This window comes from Podarcis bocagei, assembly GCF_964188305.1.
Source record: "Podarcis bocagei genome assembly, chromosome: 7".
Classification (NCBI taxonomy): Eukaryota; Metazoa; Chordata; class Lepidosauria; order Squamata; family Lacertidae; genus Podarcis; species Podarcis bocagei.
The window spans coordinates 391,177-415,976 of NC_138132.1; the positions used below are offsets into that span (position 1 = coordinate 391,177).

At 52.0% G+C, this 24,800-nt stretch overlaps 1 protein-coding gene across 3 annotated transcripts in view; it reads left to right on the forward strand.

Annotated features, from left to right (window-relative positions):
* Nucleotides 1-21,508, forward strand: part of SPTBN4 (spectrin beta, non-erythrocytic 4) — a 92,174-nt gene extending 70,666 nt beyond the window's left edge. For 2 of the 3 annotated variants that reach the window (XM_081200111.1, XM_081200112.1), the window contains exons 9-19: nucleotides 2,251-2,628; nucleotides 4,525-4,769; nucleotides 6,969-7,107; nucleotides 7,335-7,419; nucleotides 8,782-8,978; nucleotides 10,013-10,659; nucleotides 11,674-11,755; nucleotides 11,926-12,209; nucleotides 13,345-13,518; nucleotides 15,895-15,937; nucleotides 18,061-21,193. In XM_081200111.1, the coding sequence (XP_081056237.1) occupies nucleotides 2,251-2,628; nucleotides 4,525-4,769; nucleotides 6,969-7,107; nucleotides 7,335-7,419; nucleotides 8,782-8,978; nucleotides 10,013-10,659; nucleotides 11,674-11,755; nucleotides 11,926-12,209; nucleotides 13,345-13,518; nucleotides 15,895-15,937; nucleotides 18,061-18,225 (2,439 nt within the window). In that variant the 3' untranslated portion in view covers nucleotides 18,226-21,193. Of the gene's footprint in view, nucleotides 1-2,250; nucleotides 2,629-4,524; nucleotides 4,770-6,968; nucleotides 7,108-7,334; nucleotides 7,420-8,781; nucleotides 8,979-10,012; nucleotides 10,660-11,673; nucleotides 11,756-11,925; nucleotides 12,210-13,344; nucleotides 13,519-15,894; nucleotides 15,938-18,060 lie in introns of all 3 variants that reach the window. The other variant, XM_081200110.1, reaches the window with a different exon arrangement.
* The last annotated feature ends 3,292 nt before the right edge of the window (nucleotides 21,509-24,800 follow it).

Below are 24,800 nucleotides of genomic sequence, written 5' to 3' on the forward strand. Positions count from 1 at the left end.
AAAAGCAAACAGACGGACCTCAAAGCGGTTCACAAGAGCAGCTCGAGTTTTCTTTCTGCAGGCCTTAGGAAATGTCTTCAATATTCATATATGCAGAAGCAATGCACACAGGTTATAATCCATTAGCAGGATTCTGGAACTACTTGTCATTACATGATGAATGGATTATAAGTCATTCCAAAGGTTCTTTAATTTACAGTGGACATGCAGTATGTTGACAAATAGTGGAACCAAGGAAGGGAGGAGGGGGAAGTCAGCTTGTCTGGTTTTGGTTATGAATTTGTAATGTTATTGTTTTATTTTTGTTATTTTTGGAAAATCAATAAAATATTATAAAAATATGTTTATGAAATGTCTTCAATATTTAAACATTTATTTATCTATTTTTGGTTGATTTGTTGCAGATTTATAGCCAGCCAGATGGGCAGGGTATAAATAATTACATATGATATGATATTATTATTATTATATTACATTATTTTATAGTCTTACGGACAGAGAAGCAAAGGAAGATATGTAAAAATGAAGGGTTGTGTTCAGCTAACTTTTATTCAGAGCAGACCCATTGAGACCAATGGCCATGACCCACTTAGGTCCATTCATTTCCATGGGTGCATTTTGAGCAAAAGTTAGTCGACTGCAACTCTCTATGTTGTCTATGTCTTGCTATTGTTATTATTTTTAAAAAGCCCTGTGCTTTTGCTCAGCTGCAGTGAGCATGTACAGAGTGCCGTTCTCTTTCAGCTCTGCTCCGCTGGCAGCACAGTTGCAGCATCTCGGGGACAGAGTCCTTGCAGTTTCTCTGTCCAGTCCCCCCCAGCCCGATGTTCTTTTTAAAATTTTATTAGTTTTACAGTTTAATATTCCACACATCAATCATATAAAGGAAAAATAATAAAATAATTCAAATATCCCCCCATCCTATGATTTCCCTCAACTTCTCCTTCTGGTTCATTACATGTTTGTTACTTCCGCTTAATTTATTTTCTCCCATTTTGTTAATCTTTTAATTAAATGCTCCTATGTTCTTATCAGGGACGCGGGTGGCGCTGTGGGTAAAACCTCAGCGCCTAGGACTTGCCGATCGCATGGTCGGCGGTTCGAATCCCCGCGGCGGGGTGCACTCCCGCTGCTCGGTCCCAGCGCCTGCCAACCTAGCAGTTCGAAAGCACCCCCGGGTGCAAGTAGATAAATAGGGACCACTTACTGGCGGGAAGGTAAACGGCGTTTCTGTGCGCTGCTCTGCCTCGCCAGATGCAGCTTTGTCACGCTGGCCACGTGACCCGGAAGTGTCTGCGGACAGCGCTGGCTCTCGGCCTATAGAGTGAGATGAGCGCACAACCCTAGAGTCTGTCAAGACTGGCCCGTACGGGCAGGGGTACCTTTACCTTTACCTTTATGTTCTTATCACTTATTTGTACCATATTTTTCTTTCCAATTATATCTGACACTTAATTAGTTTCCAACTTGTTCTTTCTTCATCTTTACATTTCTTTTCTTAATTGCAAGTGTTTCCTCAAATCCTGCTAATGAGTCCATTTCTTTACAGTATTTCTGTAGATACAGCATGAACAGTTCCCAAACTTTTTTAATGTCTCTGTTACCATTGTCACTTGAGTCTTCCTGTGAGTTTCGCCATAAGTTGACTTGCTGTTAGGGCAGTTCATAAAAAACTTTTTTTTTGAAAATGCCTGCTCCAAAGGTCTTATCATACTAAACTAGGGATTATATAGCTATATCTGAAATTTCATGCATATCAGTTAATATCTTGACCCTCTTCCACTGAATTGAAATTTCAGCCTTCACAACATAGGAAAACGGCCAAGTAAACAGCTATTTTCAAGGAGGAGGGTCAAAATATTAACTGATATGCATGAAATTTCAGATATAGCTATATAATCCCTAGTGTAGTAAGATAAGGCCTTTGGAGCAGGCATTTATTTTTTTAAAAAAGTTTTTTATGAACCGCCCTACTTGCTATTCTTCTTTTGTTGGTATCTTGAATTTTATTGACATTGATGCTGTATTTATGCTGTATTTTATGCTGTTTTTAAGTCGCATTTTAATCAATGTTTTATATTTGCTGTTGGCTGCCCTGGGCCCGGTTTTTAAAGCAGGAAGGGCGGGGTATAAATAAAAAATTAGTATTATTATTATGATTATTATCATCGTCATCTTGTCCTCTTTCCATTTTGGGGCTAGTAAAATCCTAGCCGCCGTTGTACCGTACCACTTTCCGCTTCCCTGCAGCTGCTGCAGGAGAAGTTCACGGAGTTTGCCAGCGAGACGGGCAGCGTGGGGAACGAGCGGATCTCGGCCGTCAACCAGATGGTGGACGAGCTGATTGACTACGGCCACGCCGACGCCGCCACCATCGCCGAGTGGAAGGACGGGGTGAACGAGGCCTGGGCCGACCTGCTGGAGCTGATGGAGACGCGGGCGCAGATGCTGGCCGCCTCCCACGAGCTCCACAAGTTCTTCAGCGACTGCAAGGAGGTCCTCTCCCAGATCGAGGAGAAGAAGCAGCGCCTGCCGGAGGTGACGGCTCGCGAGGCCAAGACCTCGGCCGGAACCCTCCAGAGGATGCTCAGCTCCTTCGAACACGACGTACAGGTCCTGGTGACGCAGGTGAGGCAGAGTGTGTGTGTGTGTGTGTGTGTGTGAGGTGTGTAATCCTGTTGTTGCTGTTTAGTGGTGTCCGCCTCTTCGTGACCCCCTGGACCTGAGCACGCCAGGCCCTCCTGTCTTCCACCGCCTCCCGCAGTTTGGTCAGACTCATGCTGGTAGCTTTGAGAACACTGTCCCACCATCTCGCCCTCTGTCGTCCCCTTCTCCTTGTGCCCTCCATCTTTCCCAACATCAGGGTCTTTTCCAGGGAGTCTTCTCTTCTCATGAGGTGGCCAAAGTCTTGGAGCCTCAGCTTCAGGATCTGTCCTTCCAGTGAGCACTCAGGGCTGATTTCCTTCAGAACGGAGAGGTTGGATCTTCTTGCAGTCCAGGGGACTCTCAAGAGTCTCCTCCAGCACCAGAATTCAAAAGCATCCATTCTTCGGTGATCAGCCTTCTTTATGGTCCAGCTCTCACTTCCATACATCACTAATTCACATCCTACATTTATTTATTCATTTTGTTTATAACATTTTTTTATTAGTTTTACATTGTGTAACATCAAATCTTCTTTTTAAACCTCTTTGGCTCAAACTGAGCCTATTGACTTCTCTCCCTCCCGTCTAGTGGTATACAAACTTAAATTCTGCATCTTTGCATTTCACTTCCTTTCCTGTTTTTGATATATCATTACCTAAGATATTACATTACTCAACCTGAATAGGTACTAATTTCATCTTACAGATCTTCAGATAACCCTTCTAGGGATGTTAATTGCTTACATTTCTTTTTCAAATATAAATATAAATTTATTCCAGTCCTTTTGGAATGCTTGATCTTGCTGGTTCCGGATTCTTCCCGCCAGTTTCGCCAGTTCTGCAAAGTCCATCAATTTCATCTGCCCCTCTTCTTTTGTTAGTATTTCATGCTGTTTCCATTTTTTGGGTTAACAAAATTCTTGCCGCAGTTGTTGCATACATGAACAGTTTTTTATCTTGTCTCGGTATCTCTTTACCCACTATACTCAGTAAAAAAGCTACTGGTCATTATTCACATCATACGTTTAAAGCAGCAAATAGTTAGCCTATGGAACTCGCTGCCACAAGAGTGAGGGATGGCCACCGACTTGGATGGCTTTAAAACAGGATTGGACAAACGGCTTCTTCCCCCAGTGGCTCTGCTCTCACCATTGGAGGCAGCAACTATTCCGAATCCCAGTTGCTGGAATCCACTGCGGTGGACGAGGCGGCTGCTCTTGGAATCTGCGGCTGCTGGTGGGTTTCCCTTTGGGCGTCTCCTTGGCCACCATGAGGCCGGGATGCTGGACCAGGCGGAGCATTGGCCTGATCCAGAAGCTCTTCCTATATTGTCAGCTTCACTATGACTCTGCTTTGAACAGTCCTGGCTTCCCTCAAAGAATTATGGGAGCTGTAGTTTTCTAAGGGCGCTGAGACTTCTTAGGAGACTCCTTTTCCCAAGCCGTGCGTGACGGTTCCTGGGACGCTTTGGGGGAAGCTCTGCCTGCTTACAGCAGAAGAATTACACCTTAAATTCTCCCCCGCTCTGCCCTCCGCAGTTGGAGGCAGCAGCGCTTGCAAATGCCAGAAAGGGGGGGAAAGGTCTCCGGCGCTTGAATCCTGCTTGGAGGCTTCCCACTGGGAGAGCAGGAGGCTGGGGCAGATGGGCTGCCCTTGGCCTCATCCAGAGTCTTCTCACCTTCTGACGGAGCTTCCAAGCCCAGAGGCAGTCTGTCCCAATTCCTAGGTTCTATGGGGGATTTGGCAATGTGAGGACCGGATCCATTGGCCTGACCCAGCCCACTCCCCTTAGGAGACCCGCTCCTGCCCTGCCCCCTTCCCTCCCAGGGGCGCAGCCAGCCCCCTCTTGCCCCCTTAACCTCCCCCTGCTCCCCGCCAGGTGCGGCAGCTGCAGGAGGTGGCGGCTCAGCTGCGGACGGTCTACGCCGGGGAGAACGCGGAGGCCATTGCCACCAAGGAGCAGGAGGTGATGCGCTCCTGGAAGGAGCTGCTGGGGTCGTGCGAGGACTGCCGCCTCCAGATCACCACCACCACCGACAAGATCCGCTTCTCCAACATGGCGCGGGACCTCATCTCCTGGATGGAGACCATCATCGCCCAGATCGGCACCAGAGAGAAGCCCAGGTAAGAAGAAGGAGGAGGAGGAGGAGGAGGAGGAGGAGAAGGAGACAGTGGGCCCTTGGTTCTCAAACTGCATCCGTTCTGGAAGTTTGTTCCAAAACCAAAGCGTTCCAAAACCAAGGCGTGCTTTCCCATAGAAAGTCATGCAAAATGGATTAATCCGTTACAGACTTTTAAAAACAACCCCTGAAGCAGCAATTGAACATTAAATTTTACTATCTAACGAGACCACGGATCCCTAAAATGAAAGCAATAATCCATGTACTGTACTATAAAATAAACAAGACAGTATTGTAGATGATAAAAATTAACATGAATTTATTTTTCTGATCTGCGCTAATGATAGTCATTGTTTGGATGGGGGGGGGGCTTTTATCCATTTCCGCAGTCACGCAATACATCAATCAATCAATCAATCAGTAGCTGAACTGGGTTCCACACAGTCACAAAAACAAATTAAGCGAAAAAAACTCAAAAACAAGAACACTAAATAAATAGCAAAAACAAAGGGTGTCAAACTTAATCCTTTCCAAAAGTCCTTTTGACTTTTGAAATGTTTGAAAACCAAGGCACAGCTTCTGATTGGTGCAGGCGCCCCGGAAATAAAAGCTGACAGCCGCATCGGACGTTCGGCTTCCGAAAAATGTTCAAAAACCAGAATGCTTACTTCTGGGTTTTGGGCATTTGAGAATCAAGGCATTTGAGAACCAAGGTACCACTGTAATAATAATAATAATTTATTATTTATACCCCACCAATCTGGCTGGGTATCCCCAGCCACTCTGGGTGGCTCCCATCATTATCATCATGTGACAAAACATCAAACATTAAAAACTTCCCTAAACAGATGTCTTCTAAAAGTCAGATACAGTGGTGCCCCGCAAGACAAATGCCTCGCAAGACGGAAAACTCGCTAGACGAAAGAGTTTTCCGTTTTGGAGGTGCTTCGCAAAACGAATTTCCTATGGGCTTGCTTCGCAAGACGACAATGTCTTGCGAGTTCCTGCTGGTTTTTTCCCTCCCCCCCCTTTTCTAAGCCGCTAAGCCGCTTATCAGCTGATCCGATCAGCAGATAAGCCGCTAAAAGCCGCTAATAGCGCTAATCCGCTAATCCGTCAATGGGCTTGCTTCGCAAGACGAAAAAACTGCTAGATGAAGAGAATCACAGAAGGGATTCTTTTCGTCTTGCGAGGCACCACTGTAGTTGTTTAACTCCTTGACATCTGGTGGGAGGGCGTTCCACCGGGCAGGCGCCACCACCAAGAAGGCTCTCTGCCTGGTTCCCTGTAGCTTCATTCTCGCAGGGAGGGAACCGCCAGGAGGCCCTCGGAGATGGACCCCCGTGTCCGGGCTGGACGATGGGGGTGGAGATGCTCCTTCAGGTCTACTGGGCCATCCCACCAGCTCTCGGAGGGCAGCAGGGTGGAGCACAGCTTTGTGGGAGGCGGGGGGGGGCATCTCCTCCCTGCGACCTCTTGCCTCCTACTGGACTGCCAGGCCCTGGCCTTTTCAACAGCTGGGGGTCATGTGCGCCTCTGCTGGCCCCAAGCTCCCCCAGGGAATGGTTGGAAGGTAACCCAAAGGACTTCTGGCCCAGCGACCTGCCATGCGGGAATCAGATCCAGGCCCCCCCCCCCCCGGGGTGCCACCACCCACTTTGGGAACCCCTGACTTGGAGGCAGGCAACACGTCAAAGCCACCCCCAGGGCCGGATTTAAGCTCAACAAGCTCTAGCTTAGGGCCCCACTCTCTTGGGGGCCCCCAAAAATGTAAAGGGAAAAAAATGGATGTGCATTTCCAAAATATAAGATAAAAAACAAATAAGATAAGACCTACATCCAGCAGCCGTGTTTTGTGTTGTGTAGGCTCCTGGGATGTAAGTCCTGGGCCCCGCCTGCTCGTCTGCCCCCTCAAATATCCCTGCTTTGCTCCTTTCTATATATAGGGTGCCGACATTCTGCATGGACTGCTTGCAGGGCAACATGGGCAAAGGGCTTGAGATACCTATGAGGGCCATAAATGACCATCTAGCATGTATTCAACACAAAAAACAGTGGCAATTTGTTGTTCACAAAGGACAGCTGGGCATATCAAGGGCCCCATGACCTTCAGGAGCCTCAATCTGGCCCTGGCCACTCTTGTGAGCGGGGGGGGGAGGGGGTCTTCCCTCTCGCATCATCTCTGCCCCCCCTTCCCCCACAGGGACGTCTCCACCGTGGAAGTGCTGATGAACTACCACCAGGGCCTGAAGAGCGAGATTGAGACCCACAGCCAGAACATCGCCTCCTGCGTGGACCTGGGCAAGACGCTGGTGATGAACAAAAGCTCCGCCTCCGAGGAGGTAGGCTCCGCCCCATCTCTGTGGCCGGGAGAGGGGGGCCCATGGGGCAGTGGGGTAAGGGGGGGCGGCATCCTTCTCTCTTCTGCCGCACTCCAGGACCATGTTGTATGACGGAGAGGAAAGATCTTTTCTGAGGGAATGGGATCCTCGGGGGGGGGGGGCTGGGAATGGGGGGGGCAGGCAAGGCCTGGGCAGAGACACGACCCTTTGTCCTCTTTCAACTTCAGATCAAGCTCCACCTAGAGAAGCTGATGACCAAGAAGAAGGAGATGGTGGAGAAATGGGACAGGCACTGGGAGTGGCTGCAGCAAAGTGAGTCCGGGTGCAATGCCCAAAAAATATCCCCCTGAAAATCCACCCCACAAAACCGTTCCTCCTCTCACAGTTTGCTTTGTAGCCCCCCAGGGGGAAGTGGGGGGCATCCCTTTCCCTCCCAACTCCCATCCTCACATATATTTTTTTGCGGGGGGGGGGGGAGTTGGTCCCATGTTTCTCTGTCAACACGTACTATTTATTTATTGACTGAAACATATGTACAGTGGTACTTTGGAAGTCGAATGGAATAATAATAATAATAATAATAATAATAATAATAATAATAATAATAATAATAATAGTTTATTATTTATACCCCGGCCATCTGGCTGAGTTTCCCCAGCCACTCTGGGCGGCTCCCAATCAAGTGTTAAAAACAACACAGCTTTAAATATTAAAAGCTTCCCTAAACAGGGCTGCCTTCAGATGTCTTTTAAAGATAGGATAGCTGCTTGTTTCCTTCACATCTGGTGGGAGGGCGTTCCACAGGGCGGGCACCACCACCAAGAAGGCCCTCTGTCTGGTTCCCTGTAACCTCACTTCCCACAGTGAGGGAACCACCAGAAGGCCCTCGGAGCTGGACCTCAGTGACGGGCTGAGCAATGGGTGTGGAGACGCTCCTTCAGGTATACAGGACTGAGGCCATTTAGGGCTTTAAAGGTCAGCACCAGCACTTTGAATTGTGCTTGGAAACATCCTGGGAGCCAATGCAGATCTCTCAGGACCGGTGTTATGTGGTCTCGGCAGCCGCTTCCAGTCACCAGTCTGGCTGCCGCATTCTGGATTAATTGCAGTTTCCAGGTCACCTTCAAAGGCAGCCCCACGTAGCACGAATTGCAGTAGTCCAAGCGGGAGATAACTTCCCGTTCTGGAAGTCCATTCAACTTCCAAAATGTTCAGAAACGAAGGCACGGCTTCTGATTGGCTGCAGTTCCAGGGGCTTCTGCTTGGCTTCTGTGGGGCTCTGGTGGGTGGCTTCCTGCCCTCAATGGGTGAAGAATGCTGCAGCCAGGGTGCTGGCAGGAACATCATTTATTATTATTATTATTATTATTATTATTATTATTATTATTATTATTAATTGACTTTATATACCGCCCTATGCCCAGGGTCTCAGGGCAGTTCGCAGAATAAAACCAAGATATAAAACCACAAAATGCAGAATAAAAATGAAAACAGAAGCCCAATAGCCCCCACGCCTGAGCCTCGTGACACCCACTCACGATCCGTGTTCGAGGTACTTGCAGCTGGCCGAGAATATCTGAGCCCCTCCTTTCAGCAGCTGCCCCGGCTGCCCGTCTTGTGCCCGGCCTGCTTCCAGCTTCTTGCCTTGAGCTCTTTCCCTGTCTCCCCCCGCAGTGCTGGAGGTCCACCAGTTTGCCCAGGAGGCGGTGGTGGCCGACGCCTGGCTGACCGCCCAGGAGCCGCTGCTGAAGAGCCGGGAGCTGGGCAACAGCGTCGACGAGGTGGAGCAGCTGATCCGGCGCCACGAGGCCTTTCGCAAAGCGGCCGCGGCTTGGGAGGAGCGCTTCAGCTCCCTGCGGCGGCTCACCACGGTACGGGCGGCGGAGGGAGCGGGTGCGAATGTCGCCTTGGGGAAGGGGGAGGTTCTTAAGCAGAGATCAGATGGCCACCGGGCAGGGATTCCTGAGCTGGATTTCCTGCGTTGCAGGGGGTAGGACTAGATGACCCTGGGGGGGTCGTACGTTTCAGATTCTCATCATCATCAAACCTTTTATTGGCATCACATACAAACATCCAAAACAAATCAATGCAGAATTCCCACTTCCCCAGTGGCACAAAACATTTGCTAAAAGAAAGGGGGCAGAGCAGTCTATCGAGGCATCTCTTGGTCTCCAGGGAGATCAGACGTCTGCAGTGTATTTTGACGACAAAAAACCAAACAGAGATATTTAGCCACTAGCTTGGTGAGCTCCTGATCATTCCCCAGTAATAGAAAATGTATGATCTCCGACTCTGGTTTCCAGTTGGGGATACAGAGTTGATCTAGAAATTGCTGGCGGAGATCAGCATATAGTTTACAATTAAGAACCAGGTGTGGGAGGGTTTCCAGCAGGTGGTCTTCACCTGGGCAAGTTCTTTCTCCTTCCACCCTGCCTGAGAACCTTCCCCAATGGAGGTTTGATGGAATTGAGTACAGTGGTCCCCCGCAAGACGAATGCCTCGCAAGACGGAAAACTCGCTAGACTAAAGAGTTTTCCGTTTTGGAGGTGCTTCGCAAAATGAATTTCCTATGGGCTTGCTTCGCAAGGCGACAATGTCTTGCGAGTTCCTGCTGGTTTTTTTTCCTTCCCCCCTTTTTCTAAGCCGCTAAGCCGCTTATCAGATGATCCGATCAGCAGATAAGCCGCTAATAGCCGCTAATAGCGCTAGTCCACTAATCCTTCAATGGGCTTGCTTCGCAAGACGAAAAAACCGCTAGACGAAGAGAATCACAGAACGGATTCTTTTCGTCTTGCGAGGCACCACTGTATATGTAAGATGTGTAAGATGTGTATGCCAATAAATAAGAAGAAGAAGAACTCCCGAGTTTCCCCCAAGCTGACCCTCCTTTCTGCCCTGCCCCCAGATCGAGAAGCTGCGTGCCGAGCAGAGCAAGCAGCCCCCCACGCCTCTCCTGGGCCGCAAGGTCTTCGCCGACCCGGCGGATCTGGGCCACAAGTCTCTCCTGCGCCAGCCCCTCCACGAGAAGGAGCTGCTGTTGCTTCGCGGCCGGGGGGAGGCCCAGGCCCTGGTCAACGGGCTGAAGCCGGAGACCCCCGAGCGCGGCGAGGCCAAGGTGGGCTACGTCCGCCACGAGCTGAAGCCAGAGCGCCTCCAGCCCAGGATCGACCGGCTGCAGGAGGCGCCGGAGGCCAAGGGGCCCGGGGAGGGCAAGGCTGGCACCGCCGTGGAGGAAGACGCCCGCCGACCGGACGCGCGGCCGGAGGCGGCGGAGACCAAGGGGGGCGGGCGGGTGGAGGCGCACGTGGAGCGCCACCGGGAGCGCCACGAGCGGCGGCTGGAGCGCCAGGAGTCGGTGGAGCAGCAGGAGGCGCCCCCGGCGCGCCACGAGCAGCCAGAGCGGCGGCGGGAGAGGCGGGAGCGGCGGCTGGAGCGGCAGGAGTCCAGCGAGGAGGCGCCCCGGCAGGCGGGCCGAGAGCGGCACGAGAGGCGGCTGGAGAGGCAGGAGTCCAGCGAGCAGGAGGCCCAGCGCAACGACCCCAAGGGAGGAGGGTGAGGAGCCCCAAGGGAGGAGGGTGAGGGGGGGCGAAGTAGGCAGGTCTGGGGGCCACAGGGGGAGAAAGCGCAGCTCAGTGCCCCCAGCCACATTCCACAGGGTGGGCGCCACCACTGAGAAGGCCCTCTGCCTGGTTCCTTGTAACTTGGCTTCTCGCAGAGAGGGAACCCCCAGAAGGCCCTCGGAGCTGGACCTCAGTGTCCTGGCAGAACGATGGAGGTGGAGACGCTCCTTCAGGTACACTGGGCCTTTGAGGCTCTTTAAGGCTTTAAAGGTCAGCACCAACATTTTTAATTGGGCTCGGAAACGTACCGGGAGCCAATGTAGGTCTTTCAAGACCGGTGTTATGTGGTCTCTGCGGCCGTTCCCAGTCACCAGTGTAGCTGCCACATTCTGGATTAGTTGCAGTTTCCGAGTCACCTTCAAAGGGAGCCCCACATAGAGCGCATTGCAGTAGTCCAAGCGGGAGATAACCAGAGCATGCATCACTTTGGCCAGACAGTCCACGGGCAGGTAGGGTCTCATCCTGCATACCAGATGGAGCTGGTAAACAGCTACCCTGGACACAGAATTGACCTGCGCCTCCATGGACAGCTGTGAGTCCAAAATGACTCCCAGGCTATGCACCTGGTCCTTCACGGGCACAGTTACCCTGTTCAGGACCAGGGAGTCCCCCACACCAGCCCACCCCCTGTCCCCCAGAAACAGTCCTTCTGTCTTGTTAGGATTCAACCTCAATCTGTTAGCCGCCATCCATCCTCCAACCGCCTCCAGGCACTCACAAAGGACCTTCACTGCCTTCACTGATTCTGATTTGAAAAAGAGGTAGAGCTGGGTGTCATCTGCATACTGATGAACACCCAACCCAAACCCCCGATGATTTCTCCCAGTGGCTGCATGTGGATGTTGGAAAGCCTGGCCTGGTCCCTCTCCCCTCCCAGTTCTGGGACGCAGCCCTCCTGAATCTCCCGGGGGGCAGCCCCTCTGACACTCTTCCTGGTCACCCGCAGCAAGGCGACGTTGGCAGACATTGTGGAGCAGCTGCAGGAGAAGGAGTCCACGGGGCCGGCAACCACACCAGCAGCGGCCACGGTGAGTCCGTCCCCCCTTTTTGCTGTGCCCACCCAGGCCCTGGCTATGCCACCCATGGGTTCCTGGGCTCACATCATGTCTGCGGGGGCCTGGGTAACGAGACCTTCCTTGGGGGTCCGCCATCTTGGCCCCCGAGACGTCCAAGCGTCTCTCTCTCTCTTTCCCCACAGCCTCGTGAGAGGGAGTCTCCGGCCCGATTGCCCAACGGGCTGGACATGCTGCCCGACCGGACACCCCGCCCCGACCGCCCCCGTGCCCGAGACCGCCCCAAGCCGCGCCGGAGGCCCCGGCCCAAGGACCCCAACGCCCCGCCGGGGGAGGCGCGCCGGTCCCGCTCGGCCCCCGCCCAGACCAGCGCCCCACCCCCGCCGCCCCCCACCCACACCGTCCAGCAGGAGGGCTATCTCCTCCGCAAGCTGGAGCTGGAGGGGCCCAACAAGAAGGCCTCCAACAGGTGAGTCGCGGGGGGGGCTCCTGCCAGCCCCCTCCCCGCCCGGGGCCGGTCCCGAGGGCCCTAGGGAGGGCAAAGCAAGTGGGCACAGCTGGGCTGTGGGGGCAGACGTGGCCCCAGTTCCAGGGGCTTCTGCTTGGCTTTGGTGGGGCTTTGGGGGGTGGATTTCTGCTTTCAATGGGTGAAGAAGGCTGCAGCCAGGGTGCTGGCAGGAACATTATCATTATCATTATCATTATCATTATCATTATCATTATCATTATCATTATCATTATCATTATCATCATTATCATTATCATTACAGTGTTACCTTGGTTCTGAAACTTAATCTGTTCCGGAAGTCTGTTCTGAAACCAAAGCGTTCCAAAACCAAGGTGCGCTTTCCCATAGAAAGTCATGCAAAACGGATTAATCCGTTCCAGACTTTTAAAAGCAACCCCTAAAACAGCAATTTAACATGAATTTTACTATTTAACAAGAATCAATGTACTGTACTATAAAATAAATAAGGCAGTATTGTGTTTTTTCCCCTTACCTGCACTGATGATAGTCCTTGTTTGGATGGGGGGCTTTGATCCATTCCCACAGTCGCACAGTCAATCAATCAGTAGCTAAACTGGGTTCCACACAGGCACAAAAACAAATTAACCAGAAAAGCCTCAAAAGCAAAAATGCAAAATGTAAACACAAAAGTGCCAAACTTAATTGATTGTGGAAGTCCGTCTGACTTCCAAAATGTTCGGAAACCAAGGCGCAGCTTCTGATTGGTGCAGGCGCCCCAGAAACAATAGCTGACAGCTGCATTGGACAGTCGGCTTCTGAAAAACGTTCGAAAACCAGAATACTCACTTCCGGGTTTTCGGCATTTGAGAACCAAGGTACCACTGTATTATTATAATATTTCTTTATTTAAAGACTTTAGCAATTGCCCGGCCTCTTAGCCAATGATCGCCCAAAAGCATCACACGAGCATCACAGAAAGAGGTGGTCTGCAACAGGAATTTGAGGGGCTCAAACCCTGGGACCTTCTGCGTGCCAAGCAGGTGTTCCCCCCCCGAACATCTTCTCCCCACTTGTGGGGGTGGGGGGCTCCTGGGTGGGCTGACCCCGGCCGGCTTCCTCTCTCTCTCTCTGGCAGGTCCTGGATCAATCTCTTCTGCGTCCTCAATAAGGGGGAGCTGGGCTTCTACAAGGACTCCAAGGGACGGGAGTCGGGCAGCACCCACGCCAACGAGCCCCTCCTCAGCCTCCTCAACGCCACCAGCGAGGTGGCCAACGCCTACAAGAAGAAGAAAAACGTCCTGAGGATCAAGTGAGCCTCCTGCCTGGGATATGGGGGGGCGGGGGCAGAGCTTAGTGGGGCGTCGCGCCAGGGCGCCGGCCTCTCAGGGGTGCCCCAGTAATTGGGGGAGCTGCGCGGCTTTGCCAGCGGCCTCCCCTTTTCCTGCACTCCCGCCAGCTGTGCCCCGCCAACCGTAAGGCTGGCAGGCGTGCAGCTTCCCTCCCAAGCCTCCTCGGGAGGACAGCGATCCCCACAGAGGTTTGGGATGGAAGCTACGCCCTGCCAACTATATGAGCCCCTCTGTGGGGCTTGCTCTCCTCCTGAGGAGGCTTGGGAGGGGCGCAACTTCACATTCCCAAGCCTCTGCGGGGATTGCTCTCCTGCAGCGGCACGGGGGAGAGTTGCGCCCCCCCCCCGATGGCTGGCAGTGCGCAGCTAAGGCCACCCCAACACTATCTGTTGTCATTTGGCGCTGGGCAGATATTTGCACCCCGGTGCCGCATCTGCTAAAGACGGCCCTGGGTGAGGGCTGTGCTCCTTCCCTCCAAAGGGGGCAAGCAGGCCCCCAAGGAATGGGGGGGGGGTTGCTGGGCAAGGGGCTGGAGACAAGGGAGCCCCTCCTGGCTGCGCCCAGGGGCAGGGCACAGATGGTGCCCCTCCTGGGAACCAAGGTGCGGAATGAAGGCGAGGGGAACAGGCTCTCCCCAGGCCAGCAAGGAGGTCAGAAGGCAGCAGTACATTGCATGAAAAGTTGGGAGAGGCTTTGGAAGGAGGACATCAGATTTACATCATGTTATGATTTAAAAGAAAATGCTTTACAGGTGGCATTTATTGCCTCTTAAGCTAGCCAACTTAATTCGGGTGGAGCTGTGGTGTAGACCACTGAGCCTAGGGCTTGCCGATCAGAAGGTCGGCGGTTCAAATCCCCGCGACAGGGTGAGCTCCCGTTGCTCAGTTCCTGCTCCTGCCAACCTAGCAGTTCGAAAGCACCTCAAAGTGCAAGTAGATAAATAGGTACCGCTCCGGCGGGAAGGTAAACGGCGTTTCCATGCACTGCTCTGGTTCGTGCTGGCCACATGACCCGGAAAAACTGTCTGCAGACAAATGCCGGCTCCCTTGGCAGTAAAGATGAGCACCGCAATCCCAGAGTCGTTCACGACTGAACTTAACTGTCAGGGGTCCTTTACCTTTTTTTAAGCTGGCCAAAATGTTCAGATCTAGGACAAACACTTCTTGGAAATGCAGGGAGGCTGAAGGCACATGGATCCACATGTGGTGGAACTGTGAAAAGATCAGACAATTTTGGGAAATGATTTACAAGCTGAAGAAAATGTGGAAATGCTCCTTCCTTAAGAAACCTGAAGCCTCCTGCTAGGAATTATGGGTAATGAAATCCCCAAAAAGTTCAGGAGAGTCTGTATGTATGTTACAGTTGCTGCCAGAATTCTAATCGCAAAAGGCTGGAAGGGAGAGGATATTCTAAATTAGACTGGCAAAACAAGATAAGAAAGTACGCTGAACTGGCGAGATTATCAGAGTGGGATACATACAGAGTCTGTGTAAAAGAACATTGTCAAAAGATCAATCTATTGGCAGGTCTTGATTGAGCTTTGGTGTGTAAATAGGACAATTTTGTGAAATAGAATATGTAGTAAGTTAAATAACATGTAGAAAGCAAAGTTTAAGTGCATATTTAAGGAATTTAATTCGGGAACGCAAGTGGAAGATGGGAGGCCTTGTCAAAATTAATCACAGATGGATGTACAAAGCAAGTATTAGTTAAAGAATGAATCATTATTTTTTATGTCTCATTTTGCCTGTAACATCTATTGTACATTTCTACTATAAAGTTTTCAACCAATAAAGCATTCAGAAAAGGGGGGGGGGCAGCAGTACGTCAGAACACAGGGGCCCATCGAGCCCAACATCCTGTTCTCAGTGATCAAATGCCCCAAAGAACCTAGGAATCAAGATAGACTGCCTCTGGACCTGGAGGTTCCATAAGAATTTAAGGAAAGCCTGGTTGCAGGATTAGGCCATTGGCCCATGTAGCCCGGCGTCCTGTTCTCACGGGGGGCAACCAGAGACCCATCATGGGAAGCCTGCAAACAGGATCTGGGCACGACTGCGCTCTTCCCTCTTGTGGTTCCAGCAACGGAGATTCAGTGCACAGCCATTGTGCCCGGGAGCCATTGATGGCCCTCTCCTCCTCCTCCTCCTCCCTAAACTTGCCTCATTCTCTTTTACAGCCATCTAGGCTGCTGGCCATCGCTGTCTCTTGTGGCAAGGAGTTCCATAGTTGCCCCTGAATGGCAGTGAAGCGCAGGAGGGCCGCTGGCCGGATCCAGCCCAAGGCTATTCCTCTGTTCTTGACTTCCCTAACGGCTGCTTCTTCCTCTCTTCCAGGACTAGCGAAGGTGGCGAGTTCCTCCTGCAGGCCAAGGACGAGGTGAGCTCTTGGTTCTCTCTCAGAAGGGTGCTTTTAAATTTATTTATTTTTCCAAAAAAAGTTCATACAAAATCCTGCAAAAGACAGTGTTATCAAACAGGATCTGGCAGCAATATACGTATCCCATATATGATTATTTGTCTGCGGGCAAACACCGGCTCCCTCGGCCTGAAAGCGGAGATGAGCGCCACACCCCAAAATCGAATTCGACTGGACTTAACTGTCCAGGGGTCCCAGAGCAGAGACAGAGCAGTTAAACAAGGCAGGGTTATGAAACAGGGATCCTGTGATATCAAGGCAATGTAATTAACTGATTCAGATGCCCTTAGTCACTGCATCAATCCTATTCATTTGTGAGCCAAGGGGATCGCAGGCCATGTTCCTCCTGGCTTACAAATGAAATAAGGTCAGATCCCCAAAAAGGTAGAAAACCGTCCCTTTTCCTTTAGCCCCTGAAGACCCTCAGCTGTTAGTTTTCCACTTTAGTGTAGCAAGTAGGAAGATTGGCCCCATCTCAATTTTTCTAAAACTGTGCAATGGTCATTCTAACTACTCTAAGCAGGTACACTATCAAGTCTTCCTTATACAGGGAGGTAGCCGTGTTGGTCTGTCATAGTCGAAACAAAAGAAAAGAAATCCATCGTAGCACCTTAGAGACCAACTAAGTTAGTTATTGGTATGAGCTTTCGTGTGCATTCAGGTATCTGAAGAAGTGCACACGAAAGCTCATACCAATAACTAACTTAGTTGGTCTCTAAGGTGCTACTGAAGGGAATTTTTTTAAGTCTTCCTTATGTCATTCTTGTCCCATATAGATAAAAGGGCTAATTGAGAAGTTGGGATAATGTTATGACCAAATAGGTCCTTTTAATCTGTTGAGGTGTTTAGCATATCTGAGACCCAGTAGACCCTAGGAAGGCACAAGTCAACCTCAGACAACCAGTATTGGATTTTCTCTATGAGATTGTTTTATTGATTCACAAGTAATTCACATGTCAAGACAAGGAATATGGACTCAAGCAGACACCCAGCCCTTCATCTCCCATACTCACCCCCACTCTTCACTGAAGAGATCAGTTTCAGTCAGAGTTTTGGGTGATGAGATAGCGGGATCCTGTCTGCCTCTGGCACACACGCCAATCTGAGAAGTCTCATCTTTTCTTGCTGTTCATCTGAATCTTGGCAGTCCTTCTTGTTCTTGGCATGTTCTTGGCATTTCATGATTCTTCTTGTTTGACCCTGGTGTTGTGTAGCTCCTGGCATTGTTTGAGACTAGTGTTGTATAGCCAGTATTATACGCCTCCTTGCATGTACCATTCATATCATATTGTTTTTGCCAGAACGTGCTCATTCCATTAGCTCTTGGATCAACACAGTTCATTAATAGTTCCTCAACAGCATCCATTTTGTGGTGTTCTTCAACCATTTTAGGCCCATACAAACCATTCCAATCCAAAAAATCAGGACGCAGGTGGCGCTGTGGGTTAAACCACAGAGCCTAGTACTTGCCGATCAGAAGGTCAGCGGTTCGAATCCCCGTGACGGAGTGAGCTCCCCGTGACGGAGTGTTGCTCGGTCCCTGCTCCTGCCCACATAGCAGTTTGAAAGCACATCAAAGTGCAAGTAGATAAATAGGTACCGCTCCGGCGGGAAGGTAAACAGTGTTTCCGTGCACTGCTCTGGTTCGCCACATGACCCAGAAGCTGTACGCCAGCTCCCTCGGCCAATAGAGCAAGATGAGTGCCACAATCCCAGAGTCGTCCAGGGGTCCCTTTACCTTTACCTTTAATCCAAAAAAAGGTTGCAAACTGGGATGCTGTCATACCTCGGGTTACAGCTGCTTCAGGTTGAGTTTTTTCAGGTTACGGACCACCAAAACCTGGAAGTACCGGGACGGCTTACTTCTGGGTTTTGGTGGTCGCTCATGTGCAGAAGCGCTAAATCACAACCCACACATGCGCAGACGCACAGATGCAGGTTGCAAACGCTATAACGTGCATCCCACACGGATCACGTTCGCAACCCGAGCATCCACTGTATCTCAGAGCCCAGAAGGTTTTTACTTTACTGCAAGTCCACCACATATGATAGAAATTTCCCTCTTCCTTCCTTCCTTCCTTCAGGAGGAGCTGAAGACCTGGCTGGAGGCCCTCACCGCCTCCATCGCGGAGCACGCGGAGATCGCCCGCTGGAGCCAGGCCTTGCTGACCACCTCCTCCACCGACGAGGGCAACCCCAAACATCGGGACGCTGACCGCAGGGCCAGTACCTCGGGCCGCAAGAAATGAGGCTGCCCCTCTGGCCGCAGGGCCGCGAGGCTGCTGTGAGGAACCCCCGGAGAAGGAGGCGCCGCCGGACACTCTGGGCCCACGGTCCCCGTGGCCCTCGGCCTACGCGAGGAGGAGAGCTTCCTGGGGCAGACTCTGGGGGTCTTTGGGGGGGCCACGGCTGGGCGCCAAGGCACTCCAGGGGCCCCGAGGTGTGGGGGGGTGCCTGCTCCCTCTGTATCTGAACCAGCCAAGACTGTAGAGACAGTGAATTGCTGGGGGGTGAGGCTCCACCAGCACAGAGGGGGGAGCTGGTGCCCCAGAGGGTCCCCACAGCCTGCCACCCTTGCTCCTGCCAAGAGGCACCCAAGAGACCCTGGCGGACGCGTGGGGCCCAGGAGGCTGCTCTGCTTTCCCATGGCTGGTGCCCAGGAACAAACAGCGCCCCCGTCAACCACGGAGTCACATCTTCTGCTTTTGTCCAATCTGTGTCCAGGGACCCCCCCTTTTCATATTCTCCCCCCCCCCACGCTCCAAAATGTCTGCAGAGTCCTCCAAAGGGGACCCGTGCCAGGCAGAAGCAGAGGCAGGCCAGGCGAGGGCCAAGCGCCACGGTAGTGTGGGGGGGTGTTGTGAAGGGCTGCCCCCCCTTTGCTGCCACCAGCGGGAAGAGGCAGCTCGCCCCCCCATCCCTCCCCGGGAGCTCAAAGTGACTCCTTGACAACGGCCCTCAAGGGAGGTGTGTCAAAGGTGGGGACCGGCTGTTTCTGCTTTCTCTGCAAGAATTTCTCCTTCCAGTTTCTCGTCTTCCGATCAGCAACAAAACTTGCTCCAGTGGGGGCAGTTTTTTGTGAGAGTTGGGGGGCAGTTGTGGGGGCATCGCTCCAGACCCCCCTGCCTGCGTCCGCCTCGCCGCCTGCTTCGTCAGCAATCAGACTCCTAGGAACTGCATTCAACGCATTACTCAAGTCCAGAGATGACCCCACGCCGCTCCCCTGCCCCCACCCGGAAAAACGTCTCGTCTGGGGTGCTGTGTGTGTGTGTCGGCCCCTGGCCAGTTTCCCATCTGTGTCTGGCTCTGCTCCCATCTCCCTCGCGAAGCCATCTGCCCCCTAGTTGCCTTTGCGCCTCTCTCTGCGTGCCGTTCCGATGCCCTCCGGACAGAAACCTCCTCTGCGTCCCTCGAGAGGCGGAGAGTGAAGGGGCCGAGGGGGGAGGCTGCCTGCTCCCCCCTTTTCCAAAGCCACCTGGGGCTCTGCCTCTCCCACTGCCTCATCTTTGGGGCTTCGGGGGGGGGGGGCATCCGAGACAGAACGGGCTCCAGCTTCCAAGGAAGGGCCCGCAAAGGAGGCGCAAACGGCACCCGGACTTTGGAGCACAAACTCACGTCAGCAGCACAAGGGGGGGGGGGAGCCCGCGGGCACCGCTTTGGCACTGCTCTTAACAAGCCATATCCCTTGCCATCACGACTTCTGCTATTGGGGAGGGGCACCTCAGGGAGGGGGCTTACCCATCACGGCATGGAGGTGTGCTTTTATGCAATAAACAGCAGAGTCAGGAACTGCACCTGGAGACGGCCCCAGGAGGTGCGGGGGGGGGGGAGCTGTTCCCCAGCCAGAGCGGAGGCCCCAGGAGGCCTCCAACAGGCAGCCTCTGCCCCAGAACAGCACATCAGCTTTGCCTGCGCCCTCGGAGAGTAGAGACCGTCTCGGATCCTTTATCTTGCGATTCCTGCCTTGTCAGGGGTTGGACCAGATGACCCCTGGGTTCCCTATGATGAGGTCAGCCAGAGAGGGAAGGGAGTTTCTCTGGGTCTTTTGGGCTGCAGAGGCTGGACCGGTCCTGGTGAGGGTTTTTCAAGCTGGATGTTTCGCCCCTGACCCTTGTTTGTCCCCCTTGATTTCAAGTCCGCCTGCCTGGCTTCCAGCTCTTCTTCCCATTCAGTGCAGAGAGGAAACGGAAAGGCAACATCTGTCTTGGAAGCCAGCTGTGCAGCTCTGGGGGGGGGGGCAGGTTAGGGTCAGCAGCTCCTATCCTTTTCCCCTGGGAGCTCAGGGAGATGCTGAAGTCGTACCCCTGGTCCAGCTAGCTCCATCCGTATTTTGGATACCGACCGTGGCTCCCTTGAGATTTCAGACAGGCTCTCTGTAGCCACAGCGGGTGCTTGACCACTGACCTATGGCCTTCCTGCCCAGTGTGTCCCATTCCCAGGACGGCCAGCGACCCCCTCAAGCTCTCCCTCCCAGTGTGAAACGCCTTCCTACAAGTCAATAACCGCCTCCATTTCCAGCCCGAGCTTTGAGACCAGGTGGGGAATGGGGAGGCTCTTGCCAGCCAGGGGCCAAAATTGGGGGCTGTGCTTTGTACATTCTTCAGGGGGGTGGGGACCCTTTGGGTCCCTCCCAGCTCTAGCTGCAGTGATTGGTGACCTTGGAGATTTGAAAACCCAAACTTTAAAACGTGACCCTTGTCCAGAGGAAGACAGTCCCACGTGCAGCTGGCACCGGTCCCCAAACCTCTCTCAGCCCCAGGACTTGGTGTCAAGATGCTCCCTGCCCCACATCCAGCCGCATGCTTGATCCGTCCGGGGCCGGCGTGCTCCCTAGCCAAGGCCTGGAGGAGCTCAGATTAATCGTCGTGCCTGTGAGCGGACCGTTCTGGGGCAGCTTTTCCCAATCTCGTAACGTTTCCAGCCTGAGACTGGGCCCGATCCGGCCTCCCTGGCCCCGGGTGTGTCTCCACGGTGCCTCTCCTGGCGCTGGTGCACTTTTATCTGTTGACGCTTCCGCATCCCCCTCGGCCTCCCCTAACCGTTCAGAAGCCTGTAAGATACTGTAATTGCTTTAAATAAGTTTTTTTTCTTTGTCTTGTATAGAAAAAGAACCGCCAAAAAACTGGAGAATTTGGGATTTTGCATTCTCTCATTTTGTTTGGCTGTAAATCTTTCTGAAGAACTGTGTTTTTCAAACAGAGACCAATTTGTAAAAGAGCTTAGATCTTGGTTGCATGAGATCCAGCGATCAGCTTGCTTGTTGCCTCTTCGTGTGGGTCCCCACCACGTCCAGTCTCGGGAAGCCACGAATCCCCCACGCACCACGATGGGTGTTCTTCCAACGGGGCTGCAGGTATCTGCTGCTCAGACTTCACCCATGTCCAGTAGCACAGAGATTAGTAGCTCTCTTTCTGCTCCCGGTACAGATCCTGGTCATTCCATGGCCTTGACCAATGGGGAAAGCGTGAGCTGTGCCCCCTTGGTGTCCAATAAAGGGGAACGGAGTGGTCCTAGACCCTGGCTGCAACCAAACCTGTCTTTTGGGATCCCATTTCTTTGCCAGGTTTCCATGGCAGTGTGCTAGCGGAGGCAGAACAGGCACGGGGACCCAGTGGCCCTCCAGATGTGGCTGGGACTATAACGCCCATTGGCTAGGCTCCCTGAAGTGGATTAAGGTTGTAGTTCAACCCCCACTGTGTGGGAATGTTCAGGGAGGCAGGAGAGGATATATTGTTTATTAACATCCTTCCTAATTTGTGCTAGCAAGTTCCTTAACTTAGCAGAGTTATACATTCCCCTTTTAAATGCAGAGTGGATAGCTGGTTGCAGGCTTGTGTAAGCCTCTCACTATTAGGTTCCTGGTAAGTTCCCTTTTGTCCCTCTTAAAAGAATAAACACACGGCAGTCTTGTGTAAAGTCAATAAAAGACGTTTACTCACATCATCAGTTCACAGTTGGATCCCTGAAGGCAGACTTAGTTACAAAGTATATACAGTGGACGCTCAGGTTGCGAACGTGATCCGTGCGGGAGGCACGTTCACAACCCGCAGCGTTCGTAACCCACAGTGCCGTGTCTGCGCGCACGCAGGTCACAATTTGGTCTTATGCGCAAAGCGCAATTTAGCACTTCTGCACATGCGTGAGCGCCAAAACCCGGAAGTAACCCGTTCCGTTACAATGATGGAGGAAGTCAAAGAAAGAGAGTGGCAGCATGCCTTTGTCCTTTTGTTACCTGGACAGGTAAGGTCACGGCCACCTCTAGTCACATGCAAGAGGAAGGATGCTCTAGGCCAGGAGGAAACAGGAAGTTTTCAACTGGCTGGACCAAACATCCCCTCGCATGTCCACTCTAGGAAAACAAGGAATGTTGTACTTGACTGCTGCTTACATATCACATCCCACAGTTTGCTCTGGTGCTAGACCCAATCTCTTGCTATTGCTCTGCATTTTCTGGGTGCCCCTCTCCGCTGTGTTGCCAGGCCTCTTTCTTGCTAGGTGCTTTAAAAGAGGATTGGACAAATTCATGGAGGCAGGAATGCTTCTATATGCCAGTTGCTGGAAACCAGGGGAGGACAGACGGTTCTAGTGTCTGGGTCATGCTTGTGGGTTTCCCATTCTGGGCATCTGCTTGGCCATGGGGAGGGCAGGATCTGGCCACATGAGCCATTGGCCTGATCCAGTAGGTTCTGCTTACGTTCTTAACATAGGAATCTGCCTTTTACCAAGTCTGACGGCTGGTCCATCTGTTGGTGGCAAGGAAGAAATAGGGATATCAAAGGAGAATTCCTGGATTGCAAGATAAAAGTTTGGAGCAAGTCCTCTTTGGTGGGAGAACCCCGGAAAAGATTTAAAATCACAAAGCATGCAGCAAGGTAAAGTGTGGAAATATCGGCTGTTAGACCTTTAAGAGATGCCCTTGCGAGTTCCTTCCAAAGTTCCCCTCTTCCACAGCATAGAAAAATACCACACGTTTAGTGAGTTAATAATTGTTTACTTACAAACTCTCCAAAGGTCTGATTCATGTGCTTTCCCCCACATTGGTTGTACAACACAGGCAGTGAAATTTGGTTTAGTTGCAGTGGTGAAAGTTCCTAAATTATCAGTATGATAAAAGCTTGTTACAGCCATGCGGTCTGAGCTGGAACAACCCACCCACCCTCCTGAAACTGGCATTCGGGATTGGGGGGAACTGTAGTTTCAGAGCTACAATTCCCAGCACCCTGATTCAACTACAGCTCCCGCGGTTCTTTTGGGGGGGGGAGTCATGCGCCAAATGAGTCTGCTCCCCCCCATCCTCTCCAGGTGGAGGATCTGCTAGGCTCTCCCTGGCCTCTCCTGTTCCTCCTGCCTGTTGTTAAGGGAAAAAAATTGGGGGGAAAGTCTACTCCACAGCCCAGCTCGTCAGGGTGCGAGTCCCCCGCGGGTCCATGAGGTCAGTAAAAGAAGGAAGTTCCAGCCAGGTAATGTGGAGCAAAACAGCAGTCAGTAGACTTTTTCAGCAGGGGGCTGGTCCACTGTTCCTCAGACCTTGTGGAGGGCTGGACTATATTTTGAAAAATAAAAATGAACGAATTTCTATGCCCTACAAATAACCCAGAGATGCATTTTAGATAAAAGGACACATTCTACTCATGTAAAAACATGCTGATTCCTGGACTGTCTGCAGGCCGGATTGAGAAGGCGATTGGGCCTGATCCAGTCCCCAGGCCTTAGTTTGCCTACCCCTGCAGTAGACCGTGATCTTTATTGTTGCGCAGCCAGTCGCCACAGTAGTAAGGAACCCTGAGCATGGAGGGACATCCTCTTTTAAACCTTCCCTCTTTCCCCCAGAATACACTTTGAGGGGCATCATTGATACATCATCACTACATCACTAGCATGTCACAAATGGGGAGGGGTATACAAGGGTATACAGAGGACGAGATGGTGGGACCGTGTTCTCGAAGCTACCAGCATGAGTTTGACCAAACTGCGGGAGGCAGTGGAAGACAGGAGTACCTGGCGTGCTCTGGTCCAGGGGGTCACGAAGAGGCGGACACGACTAAACAACAACAACAACATACAAGGGTTACACCAGTTCAACATTAGGTCCCTTTATCACACACCTTTCCCAACACCTCTTAACTCCCCGTCACAGAAAGAGCAATGAAACTCTTGACATCTCCTTGCCCTCAGGACTAGTCTGGAGATGGGCTTTCAGAACACCTGACTTGCTCAACTGTCTAGTGTTGCCCCCTGGTCACTCCCTGGGTGGGGGGTCCTGTCTGTGCTCTCACGCTTGGGGAATAATGGTGGGATGCCCTATTCCTGCTGCCTACAGTGACTTCCCGCTTCTTGGTTCATGGACAGAGGTGGAGCCCAAATTCACCTTTCTTTAAGGACCAAAATGGTGTTGGAATGAGGAGAGTCGGTTAAAGTGTGGATTTTCTACGAATTTATAAAGCTAGGTATCTTCCCTGAGCTGTCAAGTCGAAAGGATACATTCAGGCAAAATATTTGTAACATTGTAACAACTTTAAAGATGTGGGGGCCCCCCCTGTAATTTCCGTAACAAGAGATACAATTCCCAGCACCCTGATTCAACTACAGCTCCCGTGGTTCTTTTGGGGGGTGGGAGTCATGTGCGCCAAATGAGTCTACTCCCCACTCCTCTCCAGGTGGAGGGTCTGCTAGGCCCCCCTTAGAGTGGCTGAGGAATCCCAGCCAGATAGGTGGGATATAAATATATTATTATTATTATTATTAATCAATCAATCAACCATTACAAATATTATTATTTTCCCTAGCCTCTCCTGCATGTCTATTGGGAATTGGATGAGCCCTG